The sequence below is a fragment of the Leucoraja erinacea genome, chromosome 4 (genome assembly GCF_028641065.1).
Source record: "Leucoraja erinacea ecotype New England chromosome 4, Leri_hhj_1, whole genome shotgun sequence".
NCBI lineage: Eukaryota > Metazoa > Chordata > Chondrichthyes > Rajiformes > Rajidae > Leucoraja > Leucoraja erinaceus.
The window spans coordinates 58,960,009-58,975,491 of NC_073380.1; the positions used below are offsets into that span (position 1 = coordinate 58,960,009).

The 15,483-nt window shown below is 39.3% G+C and overlaps 1 protein-coding gene across 2 annotated transcripts in view; it reads left to right on the forward strand.

Annotated features, from left to right (window-relative positions):
- The window catches only part of ldlrad4a (low density lipoprotein receptor class A domain containing 4a), a 174,450-nt gene that overhangs the window by 22,940 nt on the left and 136,027 nt on the right, over positions 1-15,483 (forward strand). For both annotated transcript variants that reach the window (XM_055634362.1, XM_055634361.1), the window contains exon 2: positions 13,049-13,448. In XM_055634362.1, coding sequence (XP_055490337.1) covers positions 13,409-13,448 — 40 coding nt within the window. In that variant the 5' untranslated portion in view covers positions 13,049-13,408. The remainder of the gene's footprint in view (positions 1-13,048; positions 13,449-15,483) is intronic.

A 15,483-nucleotide genomic window follows, 5' to 3' on the forward strand; every position in this document is an offset into this window, starting at 1 on the left:
CAAATTTTACATCTTTTATGAAGAGTGACACTTAGAACTGATATTCCAATTGTGGCAGAACCAGTGTTTAGAAAGGTCCTTCGTGACAGGTGCTCTGTTATTCTTTGCTTCTATTTATGAAATTCAGAATACTTTAATCATTTTTCCCCAACCTACCCTGCCCCCTTTTGCAAACTATACCCGCTCCCAGAACTTATTGTTTATGCACCCTTTTAGAATTGTGTCCTCAAGTTTATTTTGCTTCCTCCAACAAAACTGTAACACTTCACATTTCTGAACATTAAATTTCATCTGCTACCTATCCACGCATTCCATCAGCTTCTTTATATATCCCAAAAGCTTATTTCTAGCAGTTCTGGGGAGATATTTAAAGATGCACAAGGTAAATAGTTAAAGGGGACCAGTAGATGTGGTATGATTGGATTTTCAGAAAGTCTTTGATAAAATCCTATTTAAAAGGTTAGTATGCAGAATTACAGAATGTGGATTTAGAGGTGCGGGGGTTGATAATGAGTTGACAAATTAGACTTTCTCTAGGTGGCAGTGGGGTATCCACAAGATCCCAGTACTTTGATCATAGATATTCTGTATATCAATGAATCAGATGAAATACTTTGGTTGGTTGATGACACAAATTGTGATTGTGAGTTGTGAGAATGATGCAAAGGGACTTCAGGCCAAATTGAATGAATGAATGAATGATACTTTATGAATGATACTTTATTGTCACATGTATCTAGGTACAGTAAAAAGCTTTGTTTTGCATTCAATCTAGGCAGTACACAAGTGTCGCCACGTGTTGGCGCTGACAAAGTTACAAAAGTACTGAACGGTCTTATTTACTGCCTGCAGCCGCACGTGGCAGCAGGCCCCCCCCTCCCGCCAGTTCCCCCATTGTTCTCTGCGGCACATCGCCGGGTCCCCCCCAATGCTCTCACCAGTCCATCTCGCTCTCGGTGGTGTGGTTCCCGTCAACGCCGGTGGCTTGGGACGACTCAGATCCACGAAGGGTGAGCAGGGCCTAAGTGCTAATGTGCCTCAGCCGGTCAAGCAGCATCCCTGGAGAACATGGTTAGGTGAATAAGCAAATACGTGACAGATGCATTATAATGTAGATAAATAGGATATAATTTAATTTGGTGAGTAAAGTAGAAAGGTAGTGTATTACTTAATGGATGAGAGATAGGGAAATATTAATTACAATGGGTTCTGGATGTTCTTGTGCACCAATCACTGCAACCAGGTACTGCAAACAGTTAAAAGGCAAAATTACATGACATAATGTAGGAGGAAGAATGTCTTGCTATAATTGTACGGGGCGTGGTGAACCACAGCTGGAGCATTTTGTGCAATTTTGGTCTTGTTGCTGAAGAAAGGATAAACTAGCCAAAAGAGGGATTGCAGTGGTTTTTCAGACTGAATCCTGGGACTACAGAACATTTGTATATAGAGAGGCTGAGTCAACTAGGGCTGTATTTACCAGATTTTGGAAGAATAAGATGGCTGGTAGGGAGGGGATGGGTTGGGTGGGAAGGCATGAGTGAACCAAGTAAATGTGGAAGGAGTCGTTTATGTAGAAGGAGTAGTTTACGTGGAAAGCGGGAAGGGGTCGAGACGGGAGATGTGGCTGGAAGTGAGATCATGTTGAAAGAAGTGGAACTGTTGGAGAATTATGTGTTGCATTGCCTTGAATCACACATGGCCTTACTGCATCAACTGAAATATCCTTATCAATATATTTTGTAACATCTTTGAAAATTTGAATCAACTTGGTCAGAGAAGATCTCCCTCTAATAAAGCCATGATGATTTTGACTTTTCCTTACTTTCCAAGTATAATATAATCCTGTACCTCATGGTATTTTCCCCAAAGAGGTCTCTACCACTGATGTTTTACTTCTGTTTCGTTACTTGCCTTGCAACTGCCCACTTCAGTGTTGCACTATCAGTTCTTCTTTGAGGCTTCAATGGAAGTGCCAGCATTCAGTTTTCACACTAATGCAGTACGTTTGTTCTGCCTGTCAGCTCTGTTTGTTTATTTTAGCTTTACTGTTAACATTAATGCATATTCCATTTATTTCCCCCGAATGGTTGAAATTTAATGGAAGTTGCTTCAAATTGGTGCTGTAATTTTAGTTGACTAAAATGCAGAAGTGATTCTGTCAGGGTAATGGCTAAAAATATGATTAAATATTTTACTTTGGATTTAAGGAAGTATCATCTTGGGTTAAGTATTTTTATGTTCAGTGTCTCTAACCATTATCATAAATATTCTTTACTTTGGTTGTGATTTAGATCGTTTTAAATGACTGTATGGTAAAGGATGAGAGAAAATGAATGTTAAGAGGCCTCTTAGTCTGTATGCACATTTAAAAAATATTTTGTGCTGAGTATTTGAAGTGTATTAAGCTCTGAGAGTATAAATTCAATATTGCTGCACTTTTTTCTCTGAAGTGTAAATAAAAAATGCATGCAGTTACAATCCATTTTGAAGATATTTTCATGTAAATATTGTACTCGGCAATACAAAAAACTAGCTTTTTGAATAAGTTGGAAACTATCATGCACTTGCCTTGATTTGTCAAACTCCAAGTGGTACTCATTGCGGCACATTGGTTCATCGGGGGATTAGATCTGATATATACTTAAATTACTTGCAAATGGAAACAATTAGAACATTGGTACAACTGCATTGACATGTGCATAATAGTTGGAGCCATTCTAAAACCAAAGTAATGGTAATTATCAACCTGTTAATTAAAAAAAAAGATTTGACATTACCTTGGCTTATATCTTCTGAAATTGTACTATTCATTTCTGTCTAGACAAGGCTGTTTTTAAAATGGTTAGTTTTACCAAATGAAAGAAACATGCTGAGAACGATATGTCTTGCTTTTGACACGTGTCTGGAAGCTAGACAGACAATGTTATTTGGTTTCTTACTTTTATTCTGCAAGCTAGTTTGCTAATTTTCATTGTATCCCAGATTAATTGTTAATTTATAGTAAAACATTTATTATGAAATGAATCATAGGGTTGCAAAAACTGAAATTACCATCAATTACAATGTTTTGTAATGGTAAGTTCTGAACATTATATAATTTATAACCTACTTCTGCATAATGATATGCGAGATGGAGCTTTTATGTTAGTACTCTGGTATCCCACATAGCAATGATTTGATATTCACATGTATGTGCCCACTAGTGAGTGGTGCAGCTGCTCAGTTATTGGCTATTGGGTTCAGGGATGTCTGCAGGTCAGGCATCATCTACGGAGGAAAATTGGACAGGCAATATTTCAGGTTGGGACCCAGATGGAGTAGAGGGGTGATAGCTGGTGGGATGGGGTGTGGCAAAGAGAAACTAATTCAATATTTTCTAAATGTGCAGCTAAATATTTTTGCTCGGAACAATAAGCAAGTTTTATTTCCCTATTGTACGTTGATTTAAAAATAGTACCCACATATATATAGTTTAAAGGTTATTCTTTGTTTGAATGTTGTAACTAAAACTTTAGATACACTATTTCTAGGTGTGGCATTGCCGTTCCAAACTACGTTCAGTTTATTATAGTCTAAGATCATAATCATGTCCTTATTCCCAAAGAATGTTATTATGGAGATGTGTCTAAAGGTATGGCGTTAACGGTAGAAAATAGAAATGAAAGAATGATCACATCATTGATGACAACCTTCTTTACTCCATTTAAACATAGCGTGATTGGAGTAATGCATGCAGTTCTGGTCGCCCCATTACAGGAAGGATGTGGAGGCTTTGAAAAGGATGCAGAGGAGGTTTACCAGAATGATTAGGAAATATTGGCTACAGGGAGAGGCTGGTGTAGAAAAAAATAATAAGTGTTGTACAGCAGCAAATCAGAACAAGGGAATGGAGGAATCCAACAGAAATAAATTAACCTAATTTACAAAAATAACCAATAAGCAATGGGAGGTGACTGGAATAATAATGAGCAACAACAAAAGAATCAGATGTGAAGATGGAATGCATGAACACACCTGGATGAGGATGGTCTGGACATTATGCAAATAAAGATGTGCGAAATGTATGGATGAAATGGTAAACAACGATGGCTACGATTTAACATGTGACTGGAAATAAAAACAAAGCAAAAGCAAAACCAATAACATTCAAAATAAATTAAAGATAAAATAACAAGCTTGCACTAGTGCCCTGTCATCTCCCCACTGTTTCATCATCATTTGAGAGGAACTCAAGCAATTCATAAAATTAATATCAACCAATTTGGGTGGGTGACAGTGTGAACTGTGAGGAGGATGCTATGAGAATGCAGGGTGACTTGGACAGGTTGGGGGAGTGGGCAGGTTCATGGCAGATGAAGTTTAATGCGGATAAATGTGAGGTTATCCACTTTGGTAGCATAAACAGGAAGGCAGATTACTATCTAAATGGCGTCAAGTTGGGAAAAGGGGAAGTATAACGGGATCTGGGGGTCCTTGTACTTCAGTCTATGAAAGTAAGCATGCAGGTACAGCAGGCAGTGAAGAAAGCGAATGGCATGTTGGCCTTTATAACAAGAGGAATCGAATACAGGAGCAAAGAGGTCCTTCTGCAGTTGTACAGAGCCCTAGTGAGACCACACCTGGAGTAATGTGTGCAGTTTTGGTCCCCTAATTTGAGGAAGGACGTTCTTGCTATTGAGGGAGTGCAGTGTAGGTTTACAAGGTTAATTCCCGGGATGGCGGGACTGTCATATGCTGAGAGAATGGAGCAGCTGGGCTTGTACACTCTGGAGTTTAGAAGGATGAGAGAGGATTTCATTGAAACATATAAGATTGTTAAGGGCATGGACACACTAGAGGCAGGAAACATGTTCCCAGTGTTGGAGTCCAGAACCAGGGGCCACAGTTTAAGAATAAGGAGTAAGCCATTTAGAACGGAGACGAATATACACTTTTTCTCACAGAGAGTTGTGAGTCTGTGGAATTCTCTTCCTCAGAGGGCGGTGGAGGCAGGTTCTCTGGATGCTTTCAAGAGAGAGCTAGATAGGGCTCTTACAAATAGCGGAGTCAGGGGATATGGGGAGAAGGCAGGAACGGGGTACTGATTGGGGATGATCAGCCATGATCTCATTGAATGGCGGTGCTGGCTCGAAGGGCCAAATAACCTACTCCTGCACCTATCGTCTATTATCTATTGTCTGTAATTTACAAAATAGATATGAATCCAAACATCATAACCTAGAATCAACATTGTACAAAGTCACAGCGAGAGATCGCAAAGTTGGTTGGGGTGATCCAAGCTTCTGTATTCAGCATTGTGAAGTCTCAATAACTTCGAGCACCGTGTGCTGTTGCCTTATTGAACTCGGTCGTACAGTCAGAAGACCTATAATAAATCAACTTCCAACTGTTGTAATGAAGAAGAAACCATACCAGTGGGCCTTAAAATATGATGAATGTACATGTGAGAACTGGAGAAAGTATTATTGAGTGACAAAAACCATTGTATCAGTGCTAATGTAGCCAACATATTCGGAGGTCAGCCCTGCTTGTCATTATTTTGGCACAATTTTTTTGTCTTCCTGGCCTCTTGGACATGTTGCTTGGCTTTGTTAGCAGCACACAACACCTTTAATTGTTCGGCACGGACTTGTAGGGCCGAGATGGCCTGTTTCCGTGCTGTAATTGTTATATGGTTATATGGTTAAAGAAGCATAATGTAGCAACGTTACAACATTTTGAGATTTAAAACATCAAGATTTAAAACATCAAAACATCAGCCCATCTGATAAAGCATAAAAAGAAGTTTAATTTGACACCTAATTCACTTTCATATCTTTAGTATTAAAAGAGTTATGGCCATTTTCATACTCAGAAATTAGCATCTTGTTCCCTATTGTAGGTATGTTACAAAACCTGCCTGAATCGTGGCTGAGCATCTGCCCTACCCCGTGTGCGCGATTTTGGCGCTGTTTAGAGGGGGCGGGTTTAAAACGCGATTTTTACTAGGCTGTTGCAATCGAAAATGTTCAGCCTAGTAAATCATTAACGGAAAATCGCTGAAAGACCCCGTCGCAAAAGGTATTATTAGTTTTTATGGCCTTGTATAATAGTTATAGTAGTTTAAAAATCACTCTCTAAACTCGCAACCTCTCGCAGCCCCAGGGTTTTATAAAGCAAACAATTAAAGGTATGTACCTTATTTTTACATTAAATGGGGCTTCTTAATAACCCTGTATATAAAGTTTTCTATAGCGAGTAGTTCATTTTGGGCTCTTTATATCCCGCAGTATTTTTCTGGGCACTTGAGGGCACAAATCCAGCGCAATGTGAACGTTCTAAACCAGCGCGTTCACAGGAACCCACTAGAAAGCCGATTTAAATTGACTTTAATTTACAGCAATTGAACACTAAATTCCTTCCATTTGGCCTATAAATTGATGTAAATGAGATTTAAAAATCATGTTTTATTGTGAATTATTTGTGAAAATTATTTGGACACTTGGGCTATTTAAAAATGTTAATCATTTATTAAGAAATGGATAGATGTTTAGATCTCGTAATTGAAGTTTGAAATTAGCTACAATTGGGTAACTAACTAATTATATGCTTTAATTTCAGGTCATCCAAGTAAGATTATTTTATATTTGTTTCAGAATGCTTCAATCTATTATAACTGAAAATGTCATTCAGTTCTCTTAATTTTTAAGAAGGTTATGGGCTTTTGACTGTCCACGATCACAGCTTTTTTGTTTTGTCCATAGAAAATCAATAGGGAACAAGATGCTAATTTCCGAGTATGAAAATACTATTGTTCCCTAACACAAAAGCTGTGATCGAAGACAGTCAAAAGCCCATAACTTTCTTAAAAATTAAGAAAACTCAATGAAATTTTCACTTATTATAGATTGAAGCATTCTGAAACAAATATAAAACATCTTACTTGGATGACCTGAAATTAAAGCATATAATTAGTTAATTACCTAATTGTAGCTAATTACAAAATTGACCGTTGTGACGGAAATAGTAATAAACACCCAGACTGCCATGAAAATTCAAAAATGTGATATTCTCAAGATCAGAACTTGAATATTATTGTATTATATGCTGTAAGTCCATAACAGATAGGTAAATAAATTACAATTTCTAGCAATAGACCAAGTCTTTATGAAGATCAGTTGCCAGCTGGTACTTTGGCATATCATAATCAGTAGCATCACCATACTCCTCAGATTGTAATCAATAAACAACTCTGTACACCTTGTTTTTCCTCAACCTTTCAATTTTGGCATTGTAAACTCCAAGTTTTTGCTCTTCAAACCACACATGACATGCCTTTCTGTCATGCCTTTCCCATTAAGAATGTCCTGTAGATTCAATTTCTTAAGAAAATGATATATGTTTTTATTAGCCTGTATCCAAATAACAAACTAACCCCATTCACACAAGAATTTACAATATAACATGATTTTTAAATCTCACAGTCATGAATTTACATGCCAGATGAAAGGAATTTAATGTTTAATTCCCATAAATTAATCTGGAAACATCCACTTTCAATATAATCATTTTTTTAATCTTTTTGCACAATACATGGGACTAAAACTGATATCTATCTCTATAACTATAAAACTCTGGGGCCATCCGACCGACTGCCGACCGGCGCCCTTCCTGCCTTTCGATTCATGCCCGATACTCGCAGATGTCCAATCGGAATGGCCGATGCTCGCAGATGTCCAATCGGAATGGATTAATTTGCATGTACGGCTGCCGGCTGCATTTCTTCCTTTGATTCATTGCCACGCCCAATCCAGACGCTCAATCTCCGAGATATTTTCCATTTCGGTAGAGATTTCGCTTTTCTTTCTAAGTATCCGCTCCTCATTTCATTTCGTCGTGTTGAAGTACACGTTTTTTAATCAAATCCTTCTCACCCCCCCCTACCCACCCCCCAGTATTTCAAAAATAAAATGGCTTCTCCATTTACATGCCAGCTTCCAACACACTTCGAAACAAAGTTGCAAGACAGGAACATTCTGAACTTTTCACTGCTGCAGCAGGCAGGGAAGGTGCCATTGGATTTTTTTTAAATCCACTGCTGAGGGAGGCAGGGCAATGCTGGAATCTTACTTTTGGGAACGGCTTCAGTTCCATTGGAGGAGACGGGTGCATGGTGGAATATTGGGTTGGGGGATCACACCATTGGGGGAGCAGACCCAACGGGTCTGCACTTGGTCTAGTTAATATATAAAACTCAAATCCGTCCGTCCGCCTGCAGTACGGATCCCTTCCTGCCTTTTGATTCGTTGACGGCTGCTCCTTCCTATCAGCTTCCAACACACTTCGAAACAAAGTTGCAAGACAGGAACACTGAACTTTTCACTGCTGCAGCAGGCAGGGGAGGTGCAATTGAGGGAGGCAGGGGAGTGCTGGAAACTTACATTTGGCAACGGCTTCAGTTCCATTGGAGGAGACGGGTGCATGGTGGAATATTGAGTTGGGGGAATCACACCATTGGGGGAGCAGACCCAACGGGTCTGCACTTGGTCTAGTTTAATATAAAAATATTGACTATGGGTAGACAATAACACAAAATATAGATGATTCAGATGCTCTTATGACATGATTGTCCCAAAAAAAAAAGCATTTAAATCTTGCGAATGGGATTTTCTGGAACGCGATCGATTGGAACGTTGCATTTGCAGTAAATGTGAACCCCATATCGGCAGGAAAAACACTGTTGGTTCGTATGGGGCCCAAATCACATTTTGGCAACTTAAAATTAGATTAAAGCCATCCCAAGAAGCAGGTTTACATGTAAAACTAGACCAAGTGGGACCCGTTGGGTCTCATGTTCACACGGGAGGGCTGGTCCCCCGACGCAATATTCCACCTCTCCACCAATTCCAATTTTGGTGGCCAGTGGGGTGGGGGGGGGGGGGCTTTCTGGAGCGCTGGTATGGTGTTGTTGGCTGCAGTGACTACTGGTCTCCAGAGGGCTAGTGTGATCATTGTGGGCCAAATGGATTCTTGCGGTGGCAGCTCAGTCCCTCAAGCCTGATGTGCTGGCAGCTCACTCACGGCTGGTGGGCTGGCAGTTGACTCACGGCTATTCCTTGAAATTCCATTTCAAGCAGAGTGCTAGGCGACCAAATTCAAATCCATTTTCCTACCATTTCAAGCAGGGTGCAAGGCCACCAAATTCAAATGCAGTTTCTTACCTCTTCGAGCAGGGTGCAAGGCCACAAAATGCAAGTGCAGTTTCATACCACTTCAAGCAGGGTGCAAGGCCACCAAATTTAAGTGCAGTTTCATACCACTTCAAGCAGGGTGCAAGGCCACCAAATTCAAATGCAGTTTCATACCATTTCATGCAGGGTGTAACGACACCACATTCAAATGCAGTTTCATATCATTTTGTGCAAGGCCACCACATTCAAATGCAGTTTCATACTATTTCAAGCAGGGTGAAACCACCATAAAAACCACCATAAAACCACACAGTAGACATTCAGTGTGTTCAGTTGATTCACAGCTCAGACGGAGTCGTGACCTCTCCCTCCCCCATCATTTAGAGACTGAGCCACACCCACACTTCCGGGTTTTATAATCCCTCCCCCTCCCACCGGAAAAGGTGTGGCCTTCATGGCGTGATTGACAGGAGAGAGATTATCAACATTTTTTAAACACTAATAATACTTTTGTTTTTCATTGATGGGAAGAATCATCTGCACCTGATGAGAGGAGGGGAACTGAGTACGATAGCCAAAAATCACAGCCGCAGTGGTAGCGTTTTATCTAAAATCAATATAGTGCAAACAGGAAGTTGTCAAGTTTAGACAAACAACCATTTGCAGGCAGTGCCTTTTCACTTCAACCCAAACCCCCCAAACAACCATTTGCAGGCAGTGCCTTTTTACTTCAACCCAAACCCCCCAAACAACCATTTGCAGGCAGTGCCTTTTTACTTCAACCCAAACCCCCCAAACAACCATTTGCAGGCAGTGCCTTTTTACTTTAAACCAACCATATTTTCATTTTCAAACCACATTAAGGGCACTCACAGTTGAGTAGACATGTGTGCAGTGTTATTCAGAGCTCAGAGAAATGGCTTCCTCCATCTTGCAGAGACTGAGTGAGGCACAGCACTTCCTGGTTTTATAGTCCCCCCCCTCCCTCCAGCAGGGGCAGCAGAGAGAATGGCAACATTTTTAAAAACATTAGGGGGCACGGGGGAGGGGGGGGGGGGGGGGGGCACTGAGCGAGGTGGCCAAAAACGACGGCCGAAGGTGGCGGCATTCTCTCGGAAATCGCAGCACATAGGGCCAAATGCGGTCAAGAACAGACTTTTAGTAATATAGAAGATAGACGACGTACACTTTGTTTTGTCCCGTTCTTGCAATCTGTCACGTTGTAGGCCTTGAGGGCATTAAAAGTCGCTTTTTATTTTAATCAAATTATTAAATTGTCTCGCGATTTAAAAAATATATATTGGGAACGGAAGTCGGATCGATTATTCTTCGGCAACTAGCAACCTGAGGAAATCCACCTCCGACAGGCAGGAGAAAACGGCATTTTAATAAATTTAAATACAATAGGCCCATATTATGGTTCTTACGAATTATGCACAGATTTATATAGTGAAGTATATACTAGCTCTGTAACTGTAGAAATATACCTCTCCATTTTATTTCACTGAACAGACATGGAAAGTCTCTAAATTGCTGATAGACTGCTGATCTCGCTTACCATATTTACTGGTAAAAGTGCTAGGCATTACTTTGTCTTGAACTAGGCTAAAAGTAAGACAGCACTTCTATATTTTGAAATATGAATAGAATTGTGTAACTAAGGGATATTGTCAGAATTAATATAGTGATGTTGTTACAAGCAGTTGAATAATACATTCAACTTCAGTTTAAAGATCTTCCATGTGAACAGAAGAAATGGAGAATATATAAAAATTGTAACAGGTACAGAACCACCATTAAGTATCTAAAGTGATCTTGGCATCATGAATGTATTCTGATATTTAATGTCACCTAACTTTATAGCAAGGTGTAGAAGGAGACGGCCCTTATTTGGTCAGATAGGAATAAGTACAGTTGGGGAAAATATTTGGCATGGAAATGGCGGGTGGAAGGTTTTGTACTGCTCCATAATGTTATATGTGGTAAACTGCTCTGTGAAGATGAATGAAACTAGGGAAATTACAAAGAAATGTTCTCCCTGATGAGAATCCAGCTAGAAAAGAAATAATATTTTTTTAAACATTGTGGGCTTTTTGTGTAATTATCTGTCTTGCAAAACTTGCATTGTTCACAAATTAATCTCCTGTAATTAAAGTAATTGTGTGGGATGCAAAAAAACTAGCATTCATGAAAGCTTGTAAGATTTATTTCTCTAAAATATATTGTGCACTGTCAGAAACACTCATGAAGCACTTCTTAGAGTCTTCAACTATAGCTGTGATAATAAAAAATAATTGATGAAATAATATAAAATTACATTTCAACTGTGGAAAATTGAATTTTGTCTAATCAGCAGCTTTTATATTACAGTTGATGACTATTTTGTCTTGTTGATTCATGATGGAAATTATTTCAGAGATGGCAGCAATGGAAGTTTTTTCTGATAATTTACATCTCACAGAATGCATCTGAGAATTTGTGATTATGTCGGATTTGTGTTGGCTTTTCAACTATTTCAACCTATTAAAAAAGTCCTTGTTAATGTTTAATTAGAGTCATTAGTTTGTTTCAAGTTTAACAATTTGACTGAATTATTTCACATTGAATTTTCTGAAACAATTTAAATATCCTCATTAAATTCTTCACCACAAAATTATTGGGCATATGATCCATATAGATCCTGAATATAATTGTGTTGGCGTTGGAATGTTCCTTTCACGTCCTTTTTCCAGTTTCTATTGTTAAGAGACATTTTTTCTCTGCGTCCTCTATTAAGATTAGGAAAAGGGGAGATGCAGCGAGACCTGGGTGTCATGGTACACCAGTCATTGAAAGTAGGCATGCAGGTGCAGCAGGCAGTGAAGAAAGTGAATGGTATGTTAGCATACATAGCAAAAGGATTTGAGTATAGGAGCAGGGAGGTACTACTGCAGTTGTACAGGGTCTTGGTGAGACCACACCTGGAGTATTGCATACAGTTTTGGTCTCCAAATCTGAGGAAGGACATTATTGCCATAGAGGAAGTGCAGAGAAGGTTCACCAGACTGCTTCCTGGGATGTCAGGACTGTCTTATGAAGAAAGACTGGATAGACTTGGTTTGTACTCTCTAGAATTTAGGAGATTGAGAGGGGATCTTATAGAAACTTACAAAATTCCTAAGGGATTGGACAGGCTAGATGCAGGAAGATTGTTCCCGATGTTGGGGAGGTCCAGGACAAGGGGTCACAGCTTAAGGATAAGGGGGAAATCCTTTAAAACCGAGATGAGAAAAACTTTTTTCACACAGAGAGTGGTGAATCTCTGGAACTCTCTGCCACAGAGGGTAGTTGAGGTCAGTTCATTGGCTATATTTAAAAGGGAGTTAGATGTGGCCCTTGTGGCTAAAGGGATCAGAGGGTATGGAGAGAAGGCAGGTACGGATGATACTGAGTTGGATGATCAGCCATGATCATATTGAATGGCAGTGCAGGCTCGAAGGGCCGAATGGCCTACTCCTGCATCTGATTTCTATGTTTCTATTAGACTTTCCTATGGCAGAAGCCATTCATTTCAAAGTTCTAAGTGTTGAAATTTGGTTGATAAATTGAAGCACTGATTATATCACTAAATAATGTCACCAAAACCACTCAAATAGTACATGCTGTACATGATTCATTTAATACTGAATATTAAGCATTGGTGACATTTTTGTGAGTATACCATTATTTATCCGGTACGGCAAAGTCAACTAAATTATGGCCTTTGAGATTTGCATTTACTTTTTTGGGGGGGGGGGGGGGGGAGGGGGGGGGGGGGGGGGGGGGGGGGGCTTTGTAATATAACTCTCTCAAATCAATTTTCACATCCATAGGTAATGAATTTTTTTTTTTTTCAGGAATTTGCCAAAAGTACAAAGGAATGGAAAATGCTTGTTACCAAATCTTGACGAAGACAATGTTGATAACTTCTTGAAAACATCGATTGGAATGGTTCTTTTTACCACTGTGACTTTCAAATTGACAACGGCAACATTCTTGTGGTTTAGTGGATAATTGTCCACTTGCATATTTATCGGTTTGGATCATCAACATTTATTTGTACACTTGCTTCTAAAGATTGTTTGCAGATGACACAGAATATATTTAGAAATGGATTGTCAAGACCTGAAGTGGAGGTGTCCTGGCTGCTTCCTGCTCAGTTTTGCCCAGTAAGGGCAGGTTGAATTTGGAATTGCAAGCATTGCTTGAAAAACAGTATGCAGGAAGCTGGTTTTCAAGCTACAAATGCTTTAAATGGTATGTATTTATACTAGATTCATAATAGGAGAGTTTCCCATTGAAATATCTCTAAACAATGTCTATGTAGCTTTTGGACAAGAAATTATTTAAAAATTGAGAGATTTCATTGTCATTTGATTGCATTTTGAATTTAAGTCACTTTGAATCTGAGTAGTCCATAAGAAACTCAGCTAACAAATGGATGGTGACCAGCCAACATGGATTAAACAAATTGTCAAATTACCAAGAACAAACTGAAATATATTTATCTCAAAGGTTTGTCTGAAGTTATCTTACTCCTATATTAAATATTACATTAAAAGCAAACATTTAAAGGGACAAAGAAGAATAAGCTGCTTAGTTAGATTATTAGAATAACTGTTTGAACAAACTAATCGAAATATGCTGAGATGAATGACAAACTCCTTTGGTGTACTATGAACACTTGAAATCATTCTATGCGTGCAGAACATTGAAATAAAGGAACATTATAACATTTCTTATGACAGATAGCTCTCTTTTACTTAATTATGTACCCATTTGCTTTCCCATTTATTGGGTTACATGAGAAACCTCATGGACTAATGGTGCTGGCGAAAGAGATGGGCTGAACGAGCTGTTTCTCAACTTCATTTGTTGGGTAAAACACGGCCTTATAACTAAGTCAGTGAAGATGTAAACATTTATCCAACAAAACAGCTGAATATTATTAGCATTGTTAATGAATTGACTGCTTAACAACTTCCATAGTCTATATCTAATGTTCGTGTAAGGAATATACTAGTTCTTGGAATTCTTATGTTATGATCCACATATTTAAGGGTTGCAATTCCTCCAACACTACAAAATATGCCAAATAATATTCTGATTTTTTCTCATATGATAATAATAATAATAATAATATATTTTATTGTCATTGCACATATGTGCAACGAGATTTGGTATGCAGTTTCCATCCGATGTCATAACTTAAACAACTAATAAAATTTAGATTTAGATACCCCGAGAAACATGATTTATAAAAAGAACAGTAAAACAGTCAAAACAGTCTAAAGTGCAAATGTGTCTGTGCAAATTCAAGTGGTTGTATCTGCATCACAAACTTCATAGTTTATTAATAAAATATATGCTGACACAGTTGTTACAGTACTTGAAAATTAGGAATTCCTATAAAACTTAACATCAGAAATTTGATATAAAACAGAAAAGCTATAAAGTCTCAGAGGATTGGGCAGTATCTGTGGATAAGAAACCAAGCATTTTCTTGTCAATGACTGCCTCCTGCGGTGCGGTGGCTTGTTCCATACACCCCTCATGCTTTGTGTGACAAAGTTGCCCTCGAGTTTCCATAAAATCTTTCCCCCCTCACCTTAAACCTATGTCTTCTGGTTCTCTATTCCCCTATAATGGGCAAGAGACTGTGTGTGTCGACCTCATCTATTCCTATCATGATTTTGTACACCTCTATAATATCACACCTCATCCTCCCGCACTTCAAGGAATAGAGTCCTAGCCTACTCAACCTCTACCTATAGCTCAGGGCCTCAAGTCATAAATCTTCTCTACACCCTGATGGTGGGGATATGGAACGAGCTGCCAAAGGTGATTCAGGCAGGTGCTATCACAACATTTCAACATTGGACTGGTACAGGGATAGGAAGGGTTTGGACAAGTGTAGATGAGGTATCTTGGTCGGCATGGACGAGTTGGGCAGAATGGCCGGTTTCCATGCTGTATGATGTTAAGTGGGGGGCGGAGAGTTTGCAAAGTGATTTGGTGCCGAGACGGGGTTGCTTGGTGACCTGGGGAAGGGAGGATCCCTGAACCCCTTGTATCCTCCTTGAGGAAGTGATGGAAGTAATTTTTTTGAACAAGCCAGCCCGTCAGCACAGTGGCACAGCGATAGAACTGCTGCCTCACATCGCCAGAGACCTGGATCTGATCTCGATTACAGGTACTGTCTGTACAGAGTTTGCACGTTCTCCCTGTGACTGCGTAGGTTTCCTCCAGGTGCTCCGGTTTCCTTCTACATTCCAAGGGCGTGAAGTTTGTA